This window comes from Erythrolamprus reginae, chromosome 6 (assembly GCF_031021105.1).
Source record: "Erythrolamprus reginae isolate rEryReg1 chromosome 6, rEryReg1.hap1, whole genome shotgun sequence".
In the NCBI taxonomy this organism is placed as follows: Eukaryota; Metazoa; Chordata; class Lepidosauria; order Squamata; family Dipsadidae; genus Erythrolamprus; species Erythrolamprus reginae.
In genome coordinates this window covers 69,699,404-69,724,286 of record NC_091955.1, presented here as the reverse complement: position 1 = coordinate 69,724,286, position 24,883 = coordinate 69,699,404, and the positions used below count along the sequence as shown (strand labels likewise).

General features: G+C 39.9%; 1 protein-coding gene across 1 annotated transcript; it reads right to left on the bottom strand.

Annotated features, from left to right (window-relative positions):
* Nucleotides 1-1,104: 1,104 nt before the first annotated feature.
* On the bottom strand, nt 1,105-23,705 carry EIF3D (eukaryotic translation initiation factor 3 subunit D). Its single transcript, XM_070756196.1, has 15 exons — nt 23,558-23,705; nt 19,498-19,629; nt 15,660-15,705; nt 10,129-10,265; nt 9,641-9,726; nt 9,133-9,205; nt 8,867-8,979; nt 8,063-8,195; nt 6,888-7,035; nt 6,559-6,689; nt 5,410-5,495; nt 5,187-5,316; nt 4,487-4,629; nt 2,917-3,197; nt 1,105-1,252 (listed from the first exon to the last, which is right to left on the bottom strand). The coding sequence occupies exons 2-15, from the start codon at nt 19,618-19,620 to the stop codon at nt 1,239-1,241; spliced, it is 1,644 nt and encodes a 547-aa protein (XP_070612297.1). The 5' UTR covers nt 19,621-19,629; nt 23,558-23,705; the 3' UTR covers nt 1,105-1,238.
* Nucleotides 23,706-24,883: the final 1,178 nt, after the last annotated feature.

Below are 24,883 nucleotides of genomic sequence, written 5' to 3'. Positions count from 1 at the left end.
TTTAAAAAGTATTTTAGACTTATTTCTCCAGTAAAGTATTTCTCCAGTAAAGGATCCTTAATTTCTATATACAAGTGAAGCATGTTTTCATGCATGATTACTGTAGTGAGATTATTGCATGCAATTCAACATTATTCACAATGAAAGAATGCTAGGTGAAAATGATGGCACTTGCTAAGATGGCTAAATACTTAATGTAATCAAATAAAAGACATGTCTACATTTCTTACTGATTGGAACCCTTTATTGAGAAATCGAAAAAAACCCTGCCTGCTCTGGCCAGTGATTCTTGGCTTTCTTGTGGCCTGCACAGCACATCTGGATCACCTGCCTCTGCCTGCTGCTTGGACAGGTTAATCAACACACCTGGGCTGTGCAGGCTGCCAGTTAGTCCCCAAACCCTCACTGCCAGCCACACCCACCCCTCTGGGCTGATGATGATCTTCACCAGGGCTTATTTTTGAGGTAGGGCTTATACAGTAATACCTCGTCTTACAAACTTAATTGGTTCCAGAAGTAGGTTCGTAAGGTGAAAAGTTTGTAAGACGAAACATTGTTTCCCATAGGAAACAATGTAAAAGCAATTAATGTGTACAAAGGGGGAAAAAAATGGCGAAACGGCGCTCTGCTGGCTGCTGCCGGCCGGCTGTAACCTTCTGAAACAGCCAGGCACTTCTCAGCGGCCTCCGGAACTTGAACCCAAACTTCCGGGTTCGGTGTTCGGGAGAACGCCGAGAAGCCCCCCGGCTGTTTCAGAAGTTGACAGCCGGGTGGTGGCGCTTCTCGGTGGCCTCCCGAACCAGAAAAGTTTGGGTTCGGGAGAACACCGAGAAGCCCCCCAGCTGTTTTAAAAGGCGACAGCCGGGTGGCGGCGCCCAGTGGAGCGCCAGTTTGCGATCTGCGGTGGGTTCGTAAGCCGAAAAAAGTTCGTAAGGCGAGGCAAAAAAATTCTGAACCCCGGGTTTGTATCATGAGGAGTTCGTATTACGAGGTACCACTGTACTAGGTGCACACTTTAAAATAAGGCCAGGTCTTATTTTCTGGGCAGGTCTTATTTTTGGAGAAACATGGTACTTCTATGTAGTAATAAGACAAAAGGACACATTTATCAAGATTATGATTTTTATTTCTTAAGTTCCAGCCAAACAAGGTGCTGATTCAGCTCTGATCCATCCTTGAAGAATAAAAGATCAAATGACCTTCAAGATGTTGTTGACCTTAATGCCTGGTTGTAAAGTTCAGGTCTCTTCTTCTGCAACACAAAGATAGATCAGAATGAAAAATGTCTTTCTATCCTAAGCCACACACAAAAAAACCTTAAGTTTTGCAGTTTGCATATATTCTGTATTAATTTCTGTATGTACAGATAATAACTTTCTGTACAATAGAAACCATCATCAATCATTTGACAAATGGCAACAATGTTTTAAACAAAAACTTCTGAAATTTCCCCAACTGTTTCTATATAGCTGAAATCAGAAAATACAAAGATAAAACTGATTTTTTTTAAAAAAAAAAGATTAATATTGTCAGGTACGAACTACCAGACCCACACTTGCAGAGTTCAAGCTAACTATCTGATTACTGAAATTAGATAAGGCTCCAAGAAATCCAGAAAGGGACAGTTCTGGTTCTAGTCCTTTTACAGTTGTGCAATGATTCTACACTAGTTCTGCACTTATCCCTTCTACCTGCCAGGCTGGATGCTTCTCAACAATATTTAGTGCCATACACATTCTTTTAAATTCTTCACTAAGGAAACTAGATACCATTCTGATTGCCTATCTAGATCCTCTTAATTATTTATTTCCCATGTACTATTTGAAAATCACAGAATACTGTTTCACTTTGGATAATAGTTTAATTTAAATCATTTTAATCTTTTTACTAAATTCTGCAAAATATATAATCCAATATAGACGCAGCATGCTATAAATAATTTCATTATGTAAAAGATGCTGGTAGTAGAATGATGGAAATTAGCCTCTTTTGAAATAAGACTTTTGCAAACTACAGCCTCAATTGTATGTATCTCAAACAGGCACCTATAGCAAGACACGCTTACAAAGTTCATTAGATGAAAATACATTAACATGCTTTGATAATATGAAAATTTGTATTTGTTGTTTTTTTAGGTATTTATTTTTTGTATGTAACCTAAACCTTTGCATTTAATAGTATCAAAATGCAGTCTAGTTAGCTAAATCTCCTAAGAAAACACAACTCCCATCCCTCAGATATTAAGCAACAAGGAAGGATTGAGAGTTTTATTCTCTGAAACATCCAAAAGCAACAACTAGATGTGGAAAATAAAGTAATTTAGCCTCTTCCAAACTCTGGATTAATTATTCCAGGATGGGGAAAAACCCTAATATACTGAGAGTTCTTTAAGAGGACTACTCAAAACATATTAGCAGTTTTTATTCTGAATCTGCTCAAGTTGTGCTCAATTTCTTTCAAAGCCCTTTTTCTCTGAGGTTCGATCCTCCGTTTGTATGAGCTATCCACTTTACATTCTTTACATTTACTCATTAAAATGTAATTCTTCTTATCTAAGCTTTTATATAGCCCAACATTTTTTAAAAAATATATTAAAAATTATTTTAAACCAATATTGTTGAAGGGTATGTGTGTCTATTAATGTGCCCCCAAAAGCCTGGAGTTCTACAATATGAATATCCTAACCTGGTTTAATGTGTCCTAGTATTTCCTGTAGCAAAATTAGGACACATTTTGCTTATTTTGGCCTTGCTATTTTAATTTTGGTTTAGAGACAGAAGGTGAAAGCAGCAAATACCAATTGAAAGCAGTAACTGCTACATCACTGAAGGCTATTCTAATTAAATGGTTTAAGTTCTGGTTATGAAAGAAAGTTTAAGAATAGTGATTTATCTAGCAGACTTCCGAAATTATTACCTTCTTCTTCCTCTTCCTCCTCCTCTTCATCTTCCTCTTCATCAGAGCTGAAGGTGCCATCAGGCAGGCTATAAATCCGGATAACTTGCTTGTTGGGATCCTTCAGGATAAGGTACTTGCCCTCATCCAGTTTCATGCAGATGTCAATGACACAGCGTAGAATGCCCCAGGCGTTCTCCATGATTAAATTAATTTGGCTTGCAAATTCATTAGGTTTGAATTGCTGTGTGCCCAGAATCACATGGCGTGAAGAATCTTTCACATGGTATCGGGAGACATATCTAAACAAGAACGAGACAAAAGTTGAAAAGTGCAACGATGTAGTCCAACCTACTACAAAAAGGAAGATTTCAAGATTGGTGATTATTTGACTCAGCTAATTATGAGGTTGCAATCTCACCTGTTTTATAAACCATTAAATTTAAATAATGTATTTTCTCTGTTTCAATTTTTATCTCCAATGAACACACACACACACACACACGCAAATAATAATGACATTTATAGAAAAATTGAAAGATATGTAGCTTTAGGAAAATTAGTACTCTGCAGATATACAATATGTAAGAAGTGCCTTTTCAGAAATGCAGTATGGCTACTAACAGAATATTAATTGGTAGCCACATCTAAAACCCAATCATCCCCTTAGCTCATCACTTAAGTATCACTGTATCAGTAGCATTTCTTCTGTATACACATTATAAAATATTCTCAGATTAGCAATACCTGAATTAACAACTATGGATACAGGTTTGCTGTGTCCTGTTCTTGGTTAAGGTTACGGCTGATACACCTGTGCAAAAGCCCTCTGACTATGATCTCCACCTGCTTTTTAAGAAGGACCCATAAGGTCAGGACGTGGGCCCCACACCCCACAGGGGGCAATTTGATTTTTAAGGGGGGGGGGCAATTGGAATTTTGTTTAAACCAAGTTATTGGCCTTTTAGGCGTCCTCTGTGTGAGTAGGAGTTACTTTTTGAATAGTAAGAATTATATGTCATGGGGTGGGGGCACCAGAATTTTAGAGATGCTTAGGTGGGACATGGCCAAAAAAAGGTTGGGAACCACTATCCTAGATTATTTATTTGTTATCACTGCAATATTTTTTTTGCAAATAACAACACATCTTCCTCTTCCTACACAGCAACAATATGAGATGGCTTTCATAACTAAGGCAGGGCAAAGTCAGAGATGCCTGTTTTCTTGCATGAGGCCTTAATCACTAATCCAAACTGGCTGAGCTACTCTTTCCAAAAGAGCGTAAGAATCCTAGAATCAGCTGGTCTCTGAATCAAGGTGTCCATGTTTTGGGGTAACAACTTTTTCCAACAATCCTCTCATGTCAGAGCAGGATCATCATAACATTGTGCTTCCAATTCCTGATCCTCCCTCACGGTCCAGAAGGATGCTGCGGTCAAAAGCATCAGAAATCACTGAGAAATCTAGAATTTATAAACTACTACTTCTTGGAAAACTGTTCTAGAGAGGTTGCTGCAATTCTAAATGTCTGCCTAGTTTCCCCTTAGTACACCAGACAACAAACCCCTTTTAATATATTTTTTGATCTTACCCCAGTTTAAGATATTCTGATCCAGCCAGCAATGCACAAGTAGTCCAACGAGCAAGTTTGTAACTATTATTTTTCAGTTCAGTGGCAATCACAGCTCCTCGCTGGGAATCCAGTTTCTGACGCCAATCTACTCCATTACAATGCTAGAAAAATACCCAAGCATATCAGATTTTCAATTATAGCATACCATATTATGGTAATTTACAAGCAGGCTGACCATGTGTTGACATCATGTAAGCCCATGTATCTCACTCGGCATGGTTGACAGCAGAGAAAGAAAGTATCATGCTGAACTACAGTATCATTCTTTTGTTTTTCATTTAGTCCTCAAACTATGCTTTGCGTAACATGTGATTATACAAATTGGTTGGTTCAATATTTATGGCTCAACAAGCAGTGCTTAATGAACTTGTTTGGCACCACAAGAAAGGCAATAGTATGGTAGGCAGACATTCAACCAGTGGTGGTTAGATAATCAAGATGAAGACAAAAAGGAAACGGAGAACGTTCACATTCATAAGTAATCATAATCAAAGATTAATTAGCACAAACACTGTCTGCATGAAATAACTATGTAATGCTCTTCTCATATAATGAGTGTAATCATATAATTAGTGTATAGAAATCAATATATACATGACTCTCTTTTTTGTTTTTTTGGTCAGTCTTTCAACATGCTGAGCCACTTTTTTTCCCTCACCCTTGAATCCCATTCATTCAGTGTTTTAATGTTGATGAATGATACTTCTCCATTGGCTCCAATCATCACTCCATCGTGCTCACAACGTACTATCAGATCAATGTCATCTCCCAGCTTCCACCTTCGATACCTAAAATCAAAGACAGTTTTGCTGATTTCATTGTAATATGTATAGAATTTACATCACCAAATCCCATCAATGAGCTAGAAGCAAACAACGTACCGATAGGCAACAGAAGCCACTTCATTCTTATCCATATCATCTTCCACAAAGGGATTTACATTGGGAAATGTAAATTTTTCTTTCCCCTATTAAAAATGATATGCAGAAATGTGACCAACAGCAATAACTACACAATCAAGGTAGTCATGGTTGCTTCATAAGAAATTCCATTTTGGATTCACAAACAGCAAAATAGCTTTAGGGTGTTACTATGTGGATTTCATTACCAGAACACAGATAGTCCCTGACTTACAACCATTTGTTTAATGACTATTTGAAACTAAACAGCAATGAAAAAACTTGTGACCATCACAGCATTTAAAAAGGAACAGTATCAAAATTTGAACACTTGCCAACCAGTTTGTATTTAGAACAATCGCAGCATTCTAGAGGGGGGCTTCCAAAAAGCAGTTATTGAAACCAGATTTGCTTAACAACTACATGATTCACTTAACAATCATGGAAACTCACTTAACTGTGGCAAAAAGATTGTAAAATTTTGCATAATTTGCTTAATGATGATATTATTTAACAATGTTAAGTTCCAACTCTAATTGTGATAATAAATGAGGGACTACTATTTCTCTGGTCTTACTCAGTAAATATTAATACATCTAAGAAAAAAAATCTATAAATGCAACTATATTTCTATAACACTAGTCAGAATAGTTAAAACAATGGTATACCCAGACATAATGCACACCTATGAAAATTAGATCATCAAAAAGTGTGAAATATAAATTATCTTCAAATTATGCCTTAGGAAAACTAACAACCTACTGTGGATTAGAGGAACTAATTTATGTTGAAGCTACTTTATATTGCATTAAAAGGACTTGCTGTTCTTTTGTGATTATGATCAGCAAGCAGAAATTCATGCATTTTAGGTTTGTCATGCAAGTAGATCATGGATCAAACCCAAACCAACTATACTCACTAAGTTTGAAGGAAATTGAAGAATAGGAAGACAATAGATTAGGTGGATGTACAATATCAATAAAATTAGTAGAATGTCCTTAAAAGAGTTATGTCCAAGGAATGTCAGAATGTTGGGTATTTGTTCACAGATTCATCGGGTTTCAAACTGAATCCAGTAACATCTAATTAAAATTTTAAAAATCTACGGCAAATTAAATATTCTATTTTTACCATTCTTAAGCATTGTTGAGAAAAGTTGTGGTTGATGTAGGTGGCTTCCATAGCAAGGTTGCGAGGTGAATTGAAAGAATTGCCCTCATCTTGTGGTGGCTCATTAGCGGTTTCACTCACTGTAAGAAGATCTGAGAATACAGCAAACACAATTATCATTAGAAAGTTTAATCCTATACTTTCTACTCCATACTAAGATAACAAGTCATAAAAACTAGAAAATCTTGATTTCTACCCCTCAAACACTGTTTACCCCTTTGATATAAAGGAATCACAGGGCCACCACTATTACCTTATTTTTCTGCAAAACATACATGAAAAAAACTCACCAAAATCAGAGTTGTCCCTTTTGTCAAAGAACAGCTTGGATCCAACTCTTTGGACTATGATATCCCAGGAATATACTGAACGAGTGCAAGACATGAGGGTAGCTAAGATAGCATCTGTAGCAAATACATTCCCTTGAGTTTTAGCCAGCTATATAAAGAGAAAAGATATAATGGGTAAGAATAGGAATGTAACACCCAGATTAAGAAATATGAGCTGAATTTCCATCTACTTCTAATGGTCTCTACCTCCATTACCAGAAAGTCAAATTTAGGGGATTGGAAAAAAAACAGAAGATTTTAGAATATTTTTATAAAATAAAAGATAACAACTGTGTCATTTGATTTCCCTCAATCCACCCATGGCATTCAATATTACTCTAATATTTATAACCTTCACATTTAAGAATATTGGCTGGCAAAGGACAGAAATGAGAAAGTAAACCAATCATTTCCAAATCAACTGTTTAGTTTGTTATTTATCCCACCATCTTTCTGACATTCACAGAAATTACAGATGAAACTTGAAAAATTAGATATCATGCAAAAATTCATTTATTTCAGTAATTGAACTTAAAAGGTGAAACATAATGTATGAGAAACTCATTACATGCAACACAAGATAGTTTAAGCTGTGATTTGTCATAATTGTGATGATTATGGGGTACAGCTCATGAAAACCCTAAATTCTGCATTGGCATCTTTCAGTCTCAAAAGACCATGACCTAAATCCACCATCTCAGAAAATTACAATATTACATGCAATCAGTAAAACAAGGATTAAACATAGAATATCGGACTTTTGAAAAATATAAGATGTACTCAATACTTGATTTGGGCCCCTTTTGCAGCAATTACTGTTTCAATGCATGGACGATATCAACCTGTGACACTGCTGAGGTGGTATGAAAGACCAGGATGCTTCAATAGCGGTCTTCAGCTCTTCTGCATTGTTCGGTCTCACGCCTCTCATCTTTCTTTTGGCAATACAGACTGTGGAAACGTTTGCATCTCATTTGGAAACAAAGGACCCAGAGTATGGAGGAAGAATGGAGAGGCACACACTGCAAGTCCAGTGTGAAGTTTCCAGAGTCTGTGTTGTACTTTTCCCCCCAAGCAAAGCACTATTACAATGGTCTTTTATTCAATAATATAAACTAAACAAATAGATACCACACCTTGCGTATGACTGGATCATCAGTGGTAGTCACAGTATGGAAGATGCGCTTAATGCTACGAAGATTTTTTTCATTTCTTGTGGTGACGCGGTCAAAACCTTTGTCATAATGTTCTAAACCTCCACAGCATTCTCTACAAATTAAAGAGTAATGAGTCTCCCCAAAGTATCACAGGATAGTAAATACTGTATAACCTTAGTGCAACCAATCCAAGGAATAAACATAAATTATCATCCCACTTCCATGATAACCTTCTCTAACCCATGATCCTTTATGTGTGACAGAATATAATTCTCACTTCCAACAACACGACCATGGGAACTGTGGCAAACAAGTCGGAAATAATTATTCTCTAGCACTATCTTCATCAAATCAGTTTAGTTTCAATCTTCATGCAGCAAAACCCCATTTTAGAAATGTGAAGATGATGGGAAATCTTATTATGGAATTGAGCCTCTGGACCAGTCTAAACTAGTGTTGTCCCCAGATAATTTTATACCTTGGATGAAATTCTGGTTTCCTGGTTTGATTAATGCAGGCATTAAATCTTAACTTGTTGCTTGTTCAGGAACCAAGTACATTAGGAAAGGGGACAGCAATACAGAGGAGTGAGAGAGGGAGGGACGGAGGGAGGGAAAGAAAGAAAGAAAGAAAGAAAGAAAGAAAGATGTCACCCTTTCCTAACAAAATGTATTTGCGGTGTCTGGGATTCTTAACTCTTAAGAATTTGAGAAATTGTAGTTCGGGAAATGTGAATAGCACTGCCTGAAAAGCTCAATTGGTATTGCTAATTTCAAGTCTTACATGTCCTGAGGCTCTGACACTTCCAAATATCTCATCTTCATTAATCGAGGGAAATCCATCTCCTCCTTCACCTCCCAGTCACTGCGAACCTCCACTGAGGAATCACGTGGCTTCTGCAGATAAGGAGAATGGAAAAAAGGAAAGAGGAAACTCATCAGTGTTGAAAACTCATCACTGCAGGAGCAGTAAGGGAATGGAATAACCTGGGCCCAATAATAGCAACTAGGGGAAAAAAAATCTCAATTCGTTATGAAAGAGAATCGTACCTGAGATTTTTGGTCCCATTTCTGTCTTACTCCAAACTGCTTCTGAAATTTCTTTTGCAGACGCAGTCTATCTCTGAAATAACAGAAAACCAATATTTTTTGTCAAACAAGAAGACTTTGACAAAGGATTTGCTTATTCCTAATCCTTCATTCACAATAAAGAAGTTAGGCTGCTAAATTAAAGAGTATGGTTGATCCCAGATATACTTGGTGAAAAACAGTTATTTCACTCCATGATTGCAAACTTTAATATAATTGCTTGAAAAGAACATTAATCCAGGGTAGAAATGAAAAGGTAGAAATGCAAGTTTAATAAGTACAACAAAACAAATGGTATTTTTGATTCATAGTCAAAATACAAAAATAATTCAGCAAAAATGGATGAATTCAGAATACACCAGAGCTGAACCCAGCAACTCATTTACTGAACTATTTGCTTCACTTTTACAAACTGGTTACTGTTACGAACAGAAGCAAAATTGTTCTGCCCCAGGCAAATGAAGATTACCTCTCCTTCTGCTTGGCACTTTTGGGCAAAGTCTGTAGATTGAATTGAAGTATGTTCCGTCGGTCCTTGTCTCTTCGAAGATTCCTCTGAAAGGAGATATTTGTGTAAATAGGCAAACAAACAATTCATTTTAGAGTATCTTGGAAACCAGGGAAAAGGACCACAAACTTGCACAATACCTGCACCGTGTTCACTGCAGAACATTAGATATAGTCAGAAATGTCACTGAGCTGAGGTATAATGGATGTGTATTTTAAACATTAGAGACTGCAGGCTGCCCATTCCTCACTTAGGGAGTGTCAAACTTTCAAAAGATAATTCTATGTTAGAGAAAATGAAATATTTCCTACAAATTGAAGCAAGAAATTATCTAATAGGCTGAAAGGCAGAGATTCTTCTGCCTATATCTTGAAAAGTGGGGGGGGGGGGGGAGGAGAAAACAGCTAAGTAGTCATTCAAGTGTAAAAACTTTAATGAGAATATCATACCTGTGCAAATCTCATACGGTTCCTCTGGTATGCAGTTTTCTGGGTACGTGTTGTGTCCACTAATTGGAAACTGGCTTCGTCTTCCTCATGGAAGTAAGCATATTGATTTCCTCCTCCAAACTGGGATGAGTATTTATCTAGAAACATAATTACAACTATCAGCTTTATGCTCAGATTTTGGATAGTTTGAAAGACCTAGGACTGAAACGATCCTAGGAATAATACCCATGTGAGAAAAATCATAAGGGAAACTATACTGAGAAGTACAAGTGAAAGAAATTTAATGGCTGATCATGAATTGAAGCTGGTCGGTTTTAAAGCCTACAAGTAACAAAATAAATTATGTTTTTATTATGATTAAAACAGAGATACATCAGTAGCTTTAATCAAATTTATTTCTATCACAAATTTATATCACTTTTCAATGCCTGACTTTCACAGCTGTGCATTGTCTAAATTCCACTGCTTTAATTATTCTATTGTTATCAAAGGAATAGTTGTTCTCCATGATCTTCTGTTGCTCATTATCTTCCTTCCTAGATTTATCTTCTGTTTATTTTTCCAGAACAATGCCCAGCTTAGTTTACTCTTGAACCAAGAAAACCTAATTATCTACTACCTTCTCATCTTATTCTCAGCTGTAAGTTAGTAAGCACACAGATTGCAATTTTTAAATATTTAACATTAGTCTGGATACATCATTTTCCATATTTTATTTTTTTCCAGTTAGGCTTTATTTATTTCAGGCAAATGAAGTGAAATCATCTGCCTATTTCAGGGAGTCCAGGGAGAAGGCATTTTGAAATTCCTGGATATTTCCTGACATTTTCCTGTAACTTGCGATCTAGGTAAGGCGCAGTCATAGATGTCCTATCAAATGGCTAAGCCGCAGAGAAATATCAGTAGCTAAGGAAGCAAGTTCTTGCCACAGTTATGCTCATTTTTGTTTGACTCTGCCAGGCAGCGTGATCCATTTTTTTTACATTTATCTCTGACTTTTAAACATTTTAATTCAGTTTGTTTCCCTCCCCCCGATTTATTTTGTTTTTTTCATGAAGTCCCTGATAATTCCCTTATATCTTCCGAACCACTGATTTTCCTGATAATTCCCTGATTTCCAGGTTTGCTGGACACCCTGTAATTAATATTCCGGGGCGGGGCTGGGCCGGTGCGACGTGCAAACTTGGGGCTCCAGGTTTGTAGTCGAAGTTTTCGCTCATTAGCCGTGATAACGGAGATAGTCTCTCACGGTTGAGAGTGCTAAAGAAAGGGGAAGTCCTAGAGAAGGGGGGTCTCGCAAAACCCCCTGGAAATAGAGACAAATCCCCGTGAGTGGGCGGAAAAAAAAGTTGTGGTTTACCTCATCCCAAAGGCCGAAGGGCCCGCGGCAGATTACCACCAGGGAGTCGAAACTATAGGCGGTTTATTCAGTGAGAATTTAGTTAATTTCTAATAGTTAATCAGGTGTTGAGTTTACCTTTACATCAAGAGTTGTGTGTCTCCTGGAGTGCGATATAGCGGCAATCGTTGTGTGCGGAGCATAAGTTTAAGAAAGCAAAGTAAGTCGGAGTGTGGGGAAGGAAGTGAATGGCGGAGGAGCGGAAGTGAAGGAAGTGAGGAAGAGTGAGAAGATACGGCCAGACCTGACTTCTGTGCGTTTTGCTGACAACTGAGAACTGAGAACTGATTCAACAAGCCGAAGAACAGAACGGAGGAGTATTGTTTGCAGCGTAGGCTTGGAAGAAAGAGCGGCGAAACAAAGCTACACAGAAGAGGAGAAAGGCGTGGTGGAAGCAGAAAAACGAAAGAGTCATTGCGGCGGAGCGGCGGAGAGGTGGTCGAACGGCAGCGTGAGACAGCGTGAGACAGAAGGAGAAAGGAGAGAGGAGCGGTGTGGACAAAGCAGAAGAAGACCTGCCGGTTTGCCGATTTGCTGATTTACTTGAGATGTCATTCTGCCTCGTTTGAGGTTGGGAGAGCAATCGGGGGGTGGTAAACTGGTTGTGCAGCGAAAGAAGTTAGAAGTGACGCAGAGGGAACGAGAGCCGACACCAGACGCCGAAGAACAAAGTGAGACGAAGACACGGAAAAAGGAAGGCTAACACCTTAACGCAACCCGGAAAGTGGACTTTTGTAAACTATTTTAAATTACCTTAGATTACTTTAAGCTAGCTCTTTAGTTTGTAACCTTTACTCCAAACTAGTTTTTTTTTTAGTTAGTAACTTTTCTTTTCCTCCTCTCCTATCATCCTTTTTCTCCCTTTTGTTGTTCCTATCCCTTAATTACTATCAAAACCTGCATACAATAAACTTGCCTAATTAATTATTTCATAGTACATTTTAAATAATCTATCTATTTTGCATGCATCTATTTCATAGTTTAAATATATTTCAAATATTGTAGAGTATAAAGCTTCTGAACCTTATCCCCATACCATTAACTGTGATTTAACTGTGATTACTATTAACTATTTAATATTGATTATTAATTATTGGTAGACTAAACAGACTTAAGAGACCTGAGAGACTCAATGAATTGTATTGGTATTTGGTAGAATTTTATGTTTAGCATTTAATGGTTGATATTTAAGAGTTAATATTTAAAACATAGTATTTAATATTTAATATTTAATATTTATTGAAGATCAATTAAATAAGTTTATCAAATATATTAACATAAGTATACTAAATATATTAGCACTAATAGAATTTTTAACCCTACAAAATTATCTTTAACGCTAAAAAGGGCCATACAAAGTGTTATACAAGTCTTTTACAGTCTATAATATTTGGTACTTCAGCTGAAATCTAATTAATCGTTTTTATGTAATCAACCTGTTTATAATATACGTTGTATAACGAAAAGACTTGAAAAGATAGAAGTGACTGGGAATTGTGGTCTAGTGGAAAGCAGAGGAAGACTTATTTATTGATTGAACTAAAACATTTAAACAGTGTTAAGACACATTACACATAAAATCATTCATTTAGTAAATTCAATAAGAAACAGATTTAGGTTTTTTTAGCAGTAAGATATTTAAACATTTTAGACAATTTACGATGAAATAAAAAAAAAAAGAAAGCTTAGGTAGATGGTCTGAGGGCAAAAGAAGAAGTGGCTTAAATTTGTAAACCCGCTTAAGAGAAAAAGAAGCAGACTAACTATCAACTAAACACTGTTAGAAAACGGCATTATTTAACAACAAACCTTGTACTATTAATTTTATAAGTAATTTCCCCCCAAACATGTCAACCACCTTTACCAAAACAGCCAAGAAAACAAACATTACAGGAAGCCCGAACACCCTCAACTTGAAACAGACTACAGAGATGGCCTTGACAGAAAAACAAAATCAATTACCGACATTACAGTCAATCCAAGCCTCTCTGGATTTGATCCAAGAATTTATGGCTAGAAGCCAAGAGACCTCCATTGCAACACAAGAAACGATGGTTAAAAACCAAGAAGAAATCAATAAAAATTTTGAGAAGATGGCCGATAAAATCGAAGGCCTAGAGGCAAAAATGGGATCAATCCAGGAAACGGTCAATAACCATGAGTTGAAAATCAGAAACATGGAAGAAAACATAATAAAAGCAGACAAAAACACCGTTCTTGTCGAGGGAAGATTAAGGGCGGAAAATAAGGAGTTGGAAGGGGCTGTGGCGGTCCTAGAGATGGAGAAATCCTCCTATTATCTTCGTTTTCAAAACGTCCCCGAGCAAGCGGACGAAGATCTGACTTCCAAAATGGTAAAAATCTTATCAGAAAATCTGCAGATAGACGAAGAAGAAGTAAAAAATCATATAGACGAGGTCTTCAGGATCCAGACAAACTATGCCAAAAAAAACAAAGTCCCAAGAGAGGTACATATCCGTTTCACAAAAAAAACCGCAAGGGATGCGATCTATAGAAACACAAGAAACGAGCAAATTCTGTTTAACGACAGAGAAATAACTATACTAAAGCAGGTACCCAAGAGAATTAGAGAGGGACGAAGGGAGTTTCACTTCTTGACCGCTAAACTGATGAGAAGGGGAATCTCATATAGATGGCTGATCCCAGAAGGCTTGTTGGTGACATGGAAAGGAAGAAAATATAAGATCGATTCTTTCGAAAAAGCAGACAACTTTATTATACAAAATCTAGAAGGAGAAAACACACTTGGCCCTGAAGGAGTCCCTCAGACCAGACCAGAAGAAAACGAGCAAGGACAACAAAGTGCAGAAAGCGAGAAGGATCTTAGTTTTAGAGAAGAAAACAGAGTAACAACAAGAGCAACAGCAAAGAGGAAGTAGAAAGGAAAATACACAATATCAACCATAATAGACCATACATTTAGATAAATAACACACAACAGGGGAGTCCCTCGGCGAGCAAGCAAATTTTTTCTACTCCCTCCCTCTTTCTTTTTCTCTCTCTCTCTCACTCCCCGTATCCTTTATAAATAAATATGAAATTATTAACAATTTTCTCAGTTAATATAAACGGACTAAACTCAATTATAAAAAGAAAACAAACGATGATTAAATTGAAGAAGGAAGAAGCAGACATAATCTGCTTACAAGAAACGCACATTAGATCGCAAGATCAAAACCTACTTAAGAATAAAAAATTAGGGAAACTGTTTACGGCGCTAGCAGAAACAAAGAAAAGAGGCATAGCAGTGTATGTAAAAGAGAGGCTACAACCAGAGCTAATTTTTGCTGATCCCGACGGAAGAATACTCAATTTGAAAATCAAAATTGGTCAAAGTCTTGTAGTCTTGATATATGCCCCAAACTCAAACCAATCAGAATTTTACCAAAAAATAAAGGATCAATTAATACAATTAGAAGCGAAGAATGTGTGTATATTAGGAGACTTCAACGCGATCACTGATAAAAAAAAAGACTACAAAACATCTAAAAAAAAAAAAATTCAGGATAGGAAAATCCTACCTAACAAATTTTTTGAACTAACAAGAGAATTTAATCTTTTGGATCTATGGAGAGAAAGACACCAGGGGAATAGTGAATACACCTTTTTTTCAAACCCACATCAATCCTGGTCAAGAATAGATATGGCCTGGGGTGACCTGAACATGGATAAATATACAGAACAAGTGGAGATTGGTCCCAATATTTGGGCAGATCACCACCCAATCACAATCATGATAAAAGAACCAAGGACTTTTAAACATTTTAATTCAGTTTGTTTCCCTCCCCCCGATTTATTTTGTTTTTTTCATGAAGTCCCTGATAATTCCCTTATATCTTCCGAACCACTGATTTTCCTGATAATTCCCTGATTTCCAGGTTTGCTGGACACCCTGTAATTAATATTTTGGCTTCAAATTGTTGATTCTACCCATCATTTCTTCAAATTCTAAACTGTTATATTCATTATGAGCATTTCTCAGAAGATAAGTCTTTTTGCCTTTTATGAAAATTTGCCTATTCATTTGGTTTTTAACTTTCCAGGTATGGTTTTATTTACAGACACCCTAAAACAATCTTTTAATCTTAGACAAGTGTGCTATTTCACTCACTTGTGTATCGTTTATCTTGATAAGTAGCTCCAGTCCAGTCTGCAACCTAGGGAAAATAAAAATATACATATTTATGCTAATACAATGGTACCTCTACTTAAGAACTTAATTTGTTCCGTGACCAGGTTCTTAAGTAGAAAAGTTTGTAAGTAGAAGCAATTTTTCCCATAGGAATCAATCTAAAAGCAAATAATGCGTGCAAACCCATTAGGAAAGAAAGAAAAGCTCGGAATTTGGGTGGGAGGAGGAGGAAGAAGAGGAGGACAGTCGCTGCCCAAGGAAGGTGAGGGGAATTTAAAAAAAAAATCCAAAACTTTAAGGCAAAAAAAAAAAAAGAGGGACTCTGAAGCGGCGAGGAGAAGCACGCGCCTCCATACACCGGGCGCAAGGCTGCCTCCCATACACTGTGCCAGAGAGAAACCCAGGGGGGTGAGAGGGGGGAACCTCCTGCTCCTTTGACTGAAAGGCAGCAGCTGCTGCTGACCTGCTTCCTCTTCCTTCCCATGCTGAAGGGCTCCCCTCTCCTCTCGTTTGCTCTGTAGCCAGTGCCTTTCCTTCACTGTGCTGACTCCTTGGTTTGCCTTTCCACACCCAGGTGCTCCGGGAGGCAACCTCTGCGGGTGTATGGGAGGCAGTGCGAGGGAGTCACCACAGGGTGGTTTATTCCCTCTCCAAGCGCTCAGAGAAAGGAAAATGCTCCGTTCGCTCTGGGCTGCCCAGAGAGAAGGGAGCATTTCTTTTCCCTGGGCGCTGGCAGAGGTTTATTCCTTCTCCAAGTGCCCAGAGAATGGAAAATGTTTCGTTCACTCTGCACTGCCAAAGCCTCCTTAAGCGCCACTGAAAAGCTCCTCTGGCAGCCCAGAAAAGCCCGAGATGGCCGGGATTAAAGGGGGAATGGCAGGAAACTGGCCAGGCCTTTGTGCCACTCTCAAATTTCCTGGGAAATTTTTCCGGGCTTGGCTTCTTAAGTAAAGGCAAAAAAAATCTTGAACACTCGTTCCTTATCTAGAAAAGTTCTTAAGCAGAGGCATTCCTGTAGAGGTTGTACCTATAGAAACATACTGTGTTTCCCCGAAAGTAAGGCAGTGTCTTACTTTCTTTTTATCCCCAAAAGCCCCGCTATGTCTTACTTTCGGGGTATGTCTTATATTGGAGCTTCCCTAGCGGTGACGGCGTGAGCTTTTGGGGCCCCGGTGGGAGGGCACCGGCCACTGTTGCTTCTAAGCGGCGCCGTTGTTGTCCTCACGGCGCAAAGCCACGCAGTCCTGAATCGCTCCCTTCTCCGGCCAGCAAAGTCTGCTGCCTAGGAAAGCAGCGCATTTGAAAAACGCTTTCCCAGGCAGCCGGCTTGCTGGCCGCTTTCCCAGGCTTTCTGCAGGAACGGGTGGTGGGGCGCCACGAAGCGCGGCACTTGCGCAAAGCCACACAGTCCCGGATCGCTTGCTTCCCCGGCGCTGCTTTCCTAGGCAGCCGGCTTGCTGGCCTTTCCACAGGAACGGGTGGTGGGGTGCCACGAAGGGCGGCACTTGCGCAAAGCCACACAGTCCCGGATCGCTTGCTTCCCCGGCGCTGCTTTCCTAGGCAGCCGGCTTGCTGGCCTTTCCGCAGGAACGTGTGGTGGGGCGCCACGAAGGGCGGCACTTGCGCAAAGCCACACAGTCCCGGATCGCTTGCTTCCCCGGGCAGCAAGCCGGCTGCCTAGGAAAGCAGCGCCGGGGAAGCAAGCGATCCGGGACTGTGTGGCTTTGCCTGGTGCCAGCTCCCGTTGGCACACAAACGCAAATAACAGTTGTAAAGAAGAGCTACCTAAGGAGACGGGCGAGTGGCGCCTGATATAAAGGCCACTTACCCGCATTACTTATTTTCCTCATCCACAGGCACCGGAAGGCGGGGAGCGGCGGTGGCGAAAAACGACCCCGCTCTCCATCCGCAGGTTAAGTCCAGTAACATCCGGACCTGCCCCTGGTTTGCCTGTTTTGTTTGGGTTGTGGGTTCCCTTTGGGGGTAACTGTGATGGAAGCGGCGCCCAAGGCAGCTTGGAGGGGCGACCGACCGTCTCGCCTGTGGATAGCTGCAACGAGGCCCAAATTCAATGTGACCCAAGTCTGTGGCGCCCCGAGGGCGAAGCTCCCGGAGCGGCCACGAAAAAAACAAAACAAACAAAGACTTTGGAAAAAGGAGAAATCTACGTTACGCTCGGACTCTTCTCTCTCCCCCCCCCCCAACGTTTCCCGGCACGCAGGCGCAGGGCCACTGAAGGGTGGTAAGCACTTTTAATTAGAAATTAATTAATGAGCAGCTGCTTGCCGCTTCGCCCTCCCCGCCTGGTAGTCATCAGTCCCACTTACAAACGAGGCCGACAAGGGACGCGCGCCAGCAACGCTTTTAATTCAACAGTTTGACTGTGTGGCTTTGCCTGGTGCCAGCTGCCGAGGCTCGGGCTCCCCCCCCTCCCGCAATACCGTGTTTCCCCGAAAGTAAGACATATGTCTTACTTTCGGGGTATGGCTTATATTAGCCGACCCCCCTGAAACCCCCCATATGTCTTACAATCGGGGGTGTCTTACTATCGGGGAAACACGGTAGAAGATTGACGGCATGAGGTTTTTTTCTGCTGTCAATGTTTCTATAGGTACCACTGTATATGAAACAATCATTAAAAATAAATAAACAGATTATTTAAAATTATTCCTCCATCAGTTGAATTTCTGAGTTCTAGATCTTTTTCTCTGGAATCAGCACAAAGGCTAATGTATGTACTAGAGGAATGCAGCCAAAAATATCCCCATATTATTATGGTTGCATATTCTTTGTCAGTATACTTTCATTTTTGCACCCTTAATTGTTGTAGTATAGCTATACTATACTATACAAAAGTGCTTATTTTGATTCATTACCTTGTACTTAAACTACCTCATGCTTTGTTTCAACAAACTAGGAATTGTATCAAGTTATCAATGAAACAATAGTCTAATGTATTTCCTTTTTAAGCAACATATGCACCACTGACATTGCCATAATTCCCTAAATGATTAAGAAGCAAATGTTTTCAGCCAAGTTTTACCTAGATTCTATCATCTTGTATACAGATGGGGATTCTGTACTTTTTAGAATGTTACTGGACTGGATGTCCAAGCATATTTCACCATTGGTTGACAATAACAAAATATTAGGACAATATCATTGATTCTAATATTCAGATTCCCTGTAACTGTATACAACTATAGATTGAGATGTACCGAATAACTGGATCAGCCTGCCGGAATTTCACCAATCAGCTGTTCTAAGTGGTGGGAATTACTGCTGCCAGTGGCAAAAGGTGATCTCCACCTAGAATAGCTGATCGGCAATATTCCAGGAGACCAATCCAACCAGCAATCAGCTGCTTAGCAGCAAAGGCTCTAGTGTTCCCTGGCGGCAACAGCAGCTCAGTTCAGTGGACCGGTGGTGGGCGCAACTGACCGGAGCACTGGCAAACTATGTGGTGTGGCTTTGATAACATGCTGAAGCTGACCAGGCTTTTTGCTGCAAGGACACTAGCCAGATGAATACTGGATGGATGCTTGGAGGCAGATTTTTTCCCCCTCCTCAAAAGCAAATGTGTGTCTTATGGTCTGGTGAATTTTACAGTGCGAAAAATACAGTAGTTTGATTCCAAATCAGACTTTGTTCTGGGAACTGTACACTAGGAATTAAGATACAGATTCCTCAATAATAACTGAACTGCCAGAATCAGCACCTTGTATATTAGTGAAAAATACCACAAATAGAGAGTCTCAAACTGACAATGAGTTAAAATCAATTAAGAGCTTCTGTGCAAAGATTCAGATAAAAATACCTTTCCAAGCCGGTCTCCTTTGCTGAAGGGCTGATAAGGCATATCTTTGAACTGCTCAGGTACAGCACATGGACCCCAACCAGATGGATTGTCCTGGACAACCGGTGTAACGAATTTTGACATCTTCTATAACTATCAAGAAAGATGATGGGAGGAGATATAATACAACAAAAGACAGCATAGAGCATGGATGTCAAACTCAATCATGTCATGTGATGTATCGTGATGTTTTTGGCCTTTGCAGAGAGGGATGAGCGTGACACATCCAGCCCGTGGGCCCCCAGTTTGACACCCTTGTTACAGAACAATAATCAGTTGATGGTTTAATATAATGAGACTCAATGAAGACACAAAAGCTGCTAAATTCCAACAGAAGATAAAATTTATTCAAAACCCAAATGGGAAAAATATCCATCATTATGATGAAATAATTTGGGAATTTTTTAAATCTATAATATCTATATATTATCTATATTATCTAATATTATCTATAATATCTCTGATATGTATAAGTCCACAAGGCATAATACTTAACTTCATGTTTCAACTTTTGGGAATTCTATATGCCTATTTCTAGTAAACAATTGCAACATCCTAAAACGCAATGTAGTATCATCGTATGACACAAAGGCATAGTGCATACCCAAATCAAGATGTATTCATCAACATAGGTCTGTTAATATATTTTACAGAATCTGGGATGAGATTATATTCTCTGGACTCTTAAACCTATTTCCAGCATTTTAAATTTGTTATGTTGCTATGTAGTTTATATTAAACACCCCATCTTTATATAAACTGATTTGATATTTCCCCTTTTTAAAGTGACAGTGTAATTTACAGATCAATTTTTTCTCAATACAGCAGTTTCCCACACCTCATTTTGATAAATTTCTACTGAAATACTATCTTATGATTCCCAAAATCTAGCAAAGGTCACTGCAGCAGCAGGTAATAAACACCTTATTAAAATATATGGCAGCAACTCTTCAGGTTTTTTGGAGTTGTAAGGGAATAGAGGCAGTTGAGAGGGAATAAGGGACACTACTTATGAGAAAGATGATAGTTATCAAACTTTTCCTGCTTTCTCTGAGGAACCAGTGGCAAATTTAGTGTTTTTATTTTTAGGGGGTGGGGGGGAGTTTATATTACTTTTTGTCCCATCATAGGAGTAAATTATGTCACTAATGTGAACTACACTATGTCATTAAAATGTAACATACATATCTGCATTAAATCTCTCTATAAATTGAACAACAGTATTAAAGAAAAACAGTCTTGAAATTAAACATTTTAGACAACTTCAGTTCAGCAGCTGTTTGCAATTACTGATAATTTATAAAGATCCGCTTCCCATTCAGACTATAAACTCAAATGAACATGGAAGAGATCACCATAATCAAGATGTCTCAGCAAATTCCACCAGACCAGATTGGTGTGTTCTTAATGCATGTGGGGAAACAAAGAGGTAAATGTCACATCCAGGGTCTTTTTCAGTATCACACTCAATAACAGTGACTGCAAGAGGGATCTTGGAATCTTGGTGGACAACCGACTAAAAATGAATGTGCAGCGGCAGCCAAAAAAGCAAATGCAATCCTAAATTGCATTAACAGAGGGATATAATCTAGGACTGGGGAGGTACTAATACAGTGATCCCCCGCTCGTTGCGAGGGTTCCGTTCCAGGACCCCCCGCAACGAGCAGGTTTTCGCGAAGTAGCGCTGCGGAAGTAAAAACACCATCTGTGCATGTGCAGATGGTGTTTTTACTTCCGCAGCGCTAGCGAGGAGCCGAAGATTGGGGGCGGCGCGGCTGTTTTAAAACGTCGCCGCCGACATGGGGGGCTCGCTAGCATCCCCCCTAACCCGGGTTGGGGGTTCGGGGGGGTGCTAGCGAGCCCCCCATGTCGGCGGCGACGTTTTAAAACACCCGCGCGGCTTTCCAATGAGTCCCGAAGACAAACGTCAAACTTCCGCGTTTGTCTTCGGGACTCATTGGAAAGCCGCGCGGGTGTTTTAAAACGTCGCCGCCGACATGGGGGGCTCACTAGCACCCCCCCGAACCCCCAACCCGGGTTTGGGGGGGTGCTAGCGAGCCCCCCATGTCGGCGGTGACGTTTTAAAACACCCGCGCCGCTTCGCATCTGTCTCCTGAAGCCGAACGCGGAAGTTAGCGTTCGGCTTCAGGAGACAGCTGCGAAGCGGCGCGCGTGTTTTAAAAGGTTGCAGCCGGCCTGGGGGGGCTTTCCAGCAACCCCCGAGCCCGGGTTGGGGGCTCGGGGGTTGCTGGAAAGCCCCCCCAGGCCGGCTCCGATCGTTTTAAAACAGGCGCGCCGTTCTCCGCTGACTCCTGGCGAACTTCCCCGCTTTAGGAGTCAGCGGAGAACGGCGTGCCTGTTTTAAAACGATCGGAGCCGGCTGGCTCCGATCGTTTTAAAACAGGCGACCCGTTCTCCGCTGACTCCTGGTGAACTTCCCGGGCGAAGGGCGGGCGAGCGGGTGCTGGGGGGGGGCTTCGCCCTCCCGCCAGCAAGAGGGGGAAGACCCAGGGAAGCCGCCCAGCAGCTGATCTGCCGGGCGCCATCTACGCATGCGTGCCCATAGAAAAAAAGGGCACGCATGCGCAGATGGTGTTTTGACTTCCGGGTTCAAAAATCGCAAATTACCCTGTTCGCAATGGTCGGGGACGCAATAACCGGGGGATCACTGTACTACTGTATAAAGCCTTAGTTAGACCACACCTAGATTACTGCATCCAGCTTTGGTCACCACACTACAAAAAAGACATTGAGAGAAAATGCAGAAGAGAACAACCAGGATGATTCCATCCTTCTGAGGACCCGGATTGTGGGGCCAATATACTGGCTCTGTTAAAAAGTGTTATTGCTAGCATGTTGTAAGCTGCCCTGAATCTAAGGAGGACGGCATAAAATTATGAATAAATAAATAAATAAATGATAAGAGGACTGGAAAATATAAGATACAAAGAGCAGTTGCAGGAACTGGACATGGATAGTCTTGCAAAGAGAACGACCAGGGGAGACACATGATTAACAGTGTTCCAATACTTGAGGGGCTACCATACAGAGGAGGGGGGTTCCGCTGTTTTCCAAAGCACCCGAAAGCTAGACAAGGAATAATGGTTGGAAGCTGATCAAGGAGAGATTTGACTTGGAAATAAGGAGGAACTTTCTGGCAGTGAGAGCGATCAACCAGTGGAACAAGCTTGCCTGTGGAGGTTTGTGAGAGCTCCAACCTTTGAGACTTTCAAAGGGAGATTGGACAGGCAATTTCTATTTATTTATTTATTTTGTCCAAAACATAATGAAGCTTACAGAGAATATATTCATAGTAAAATAAGTCAATGAAAGAAAAAAAGATATAGGAATAAAATATATCAGTGAATATATCAGTGAAAGAATAGAAGAAAAGATATAGGAATAAAATACTGTATATCAATGAAAGAATAGGAGAAAAGATATAGGAATAAACTATATCAATGAAAGAATAGAAGAAAAGATATATAAAGAAATATAGGAGAGAATAGGACAGGGGACTGAAGGCACACTGGTGCACTTATGCACGCCCCTTACTGACCTCTTAGGTCTTATTTGTCTGAAATAATGTAGGGACTCTTGCTTTGGGGGGGGGGGGTAGACTAGATGACCTACAAGGTCCCTTCCAACTCTAATCATCATCTAATCTAATCATCATCAGTACTTATACCCTGACTTGAGCTACTGCTTTGGAGCCCCGGGTTTTAATCATGACGTTGACAAAAAAACAGGGAAGAGGAAACGAGACCCAAATTTACAGACTTTTTTCATACGGAGATTTATTCACGGAGCAGGGGAAGGTGTGAATACCGACAAATCTAGAAAGGGCTGAATGGGGCCTATTCTGAAGGTTCATGGGACCTCCCCGCAGGAAAGACGCGGGGTGTATGTGTGTGTTTCTTAGCCCCACCCTGCATCCTAACGAAACCGGCCGGGAGAGAAAGACGCCGGTGCTCCGCAGCGCGAAGGGTCGTGGGCTTCAGCTCCAGGATTCGCCTCTCACCTTTACGACCCAAATGGGCCCAGATGGCGACGGATTCAGCCCCAGCGGCTGGAAGCGAAAAAGGCTCGGCCGGTAGTCGCGCCCTGCTTAGTCGCTCATTTCGACTTCCGGCGCTTTTTTGTTTGTGTCATTGTACCGCGACGCTAGCAAAAGGTGATAGAGTTCTCGGACAGAGCGTCGCAGGCGGTGTAATTCGTCTAGGCGCCTGATTTTGGTTACGTTGGATGGACTAGGTCAGGGGTCTCCAACCTTGGCAACTTTAAGACTTGTGGATTTTTAACTCGAGTTGAAGGACACACGTCTTAAAGTTGCCAAGGTTTGGAGACCCCTGGACTAGATAATGTGGAAGATTGACATGGAAGAAATGAGGAGGTGGGAGGTGGCAGTTTAAAAGAAAGTTTTTGACAATCTAGGGATGAAATTCTTCAAATATCTTGGGATACATTAAAAAAATCAATTTATCCGGCTAAAGCTGACATTAATGGCCAAATTTCCACAGACGTGCACTTATACTGCTAAAAAAATAATTAAAGGGAACACTCAAATAACACATCTTAGATCTGAATGAATGAAATATTCTCTTTGAATACTTTGTTGTGTACAAAGTTGAATGTGCACAACAGCATGTGAAATTGATTGTCAATCAGTGTTGCTTCCTAAGTGGACAGTTTGATTTCACAGAAGTTTGATTTACTTGGAGTTATATTGTGTTGTTTAAGTCTTCCCTTTATTTTTTTTGAGCAGTGTGTATTTTAAAAAAGAAAATTACCGTATGCAATTTTCAAGGTACAGTAGTTAGAACTAAAAATGGAAGCATCATTCAAGGTTGTTTTGCAGAAGTTAATGAATATTTGAAGAGGACTAGTGGAAATGCTAAAGGAAACATTGGAAAATTCAAACATGTAATCATATTTAAATGATTTAATTTATTGAAGGGATGGGATGATTTTGCAGAAATATCAGGAACTGGATTGTCTTTCTACTATTAGAAATATTCTTTTTTGCTCAGATTAATAAATGTAAATAAATATATTCTTAAACCAGAACCATTCTTATCCTCATGTATTTTATATGAAACAAAAATAGTTGTTTTCTTAAATTATAATATGAGAGTCCTACTGGCTATAATATGAATATCTCTGCAATGGTAAACATAATGAAAACATCTAGGTAGAAGGAAGGAGAGAGTCTGCTTTAAAAATTACATTTTCTAATCAAGGGTATATGTATTAACTTGGACTTGCATTATATCAGGCATATCCAATCTTGGCAACTTTAAGATTTGTTGACTTCAACGCCCAATTCCCCAGCCAGTCTTAAAGTTGT

Excerpts from the sequence above, each read along its gene's own strand:
- EIF3D (XM_070756196.1), bottom strand. The coding sequence starts at position 19,620 with ATGTCAAAATTCGTTACACCGGTTGTCCAGGACAATCCATCTGGTTGG. Across the intron at positions 10,266-15,659 it reads TCAAGATAAACGATACACAA|ATAAATACTCATCCCAGTTT; the intron begins GTGAGTGAAATA and ends TTATGTTTCTAG. Across the intron at positions 4,630-5,186 it reads TGAATGAATGGGATTCAAGG|CATTGTAATGGAGTAGATTG; the intron begins GTGAGGGAAAAA and ends GTATTTTTCTAG.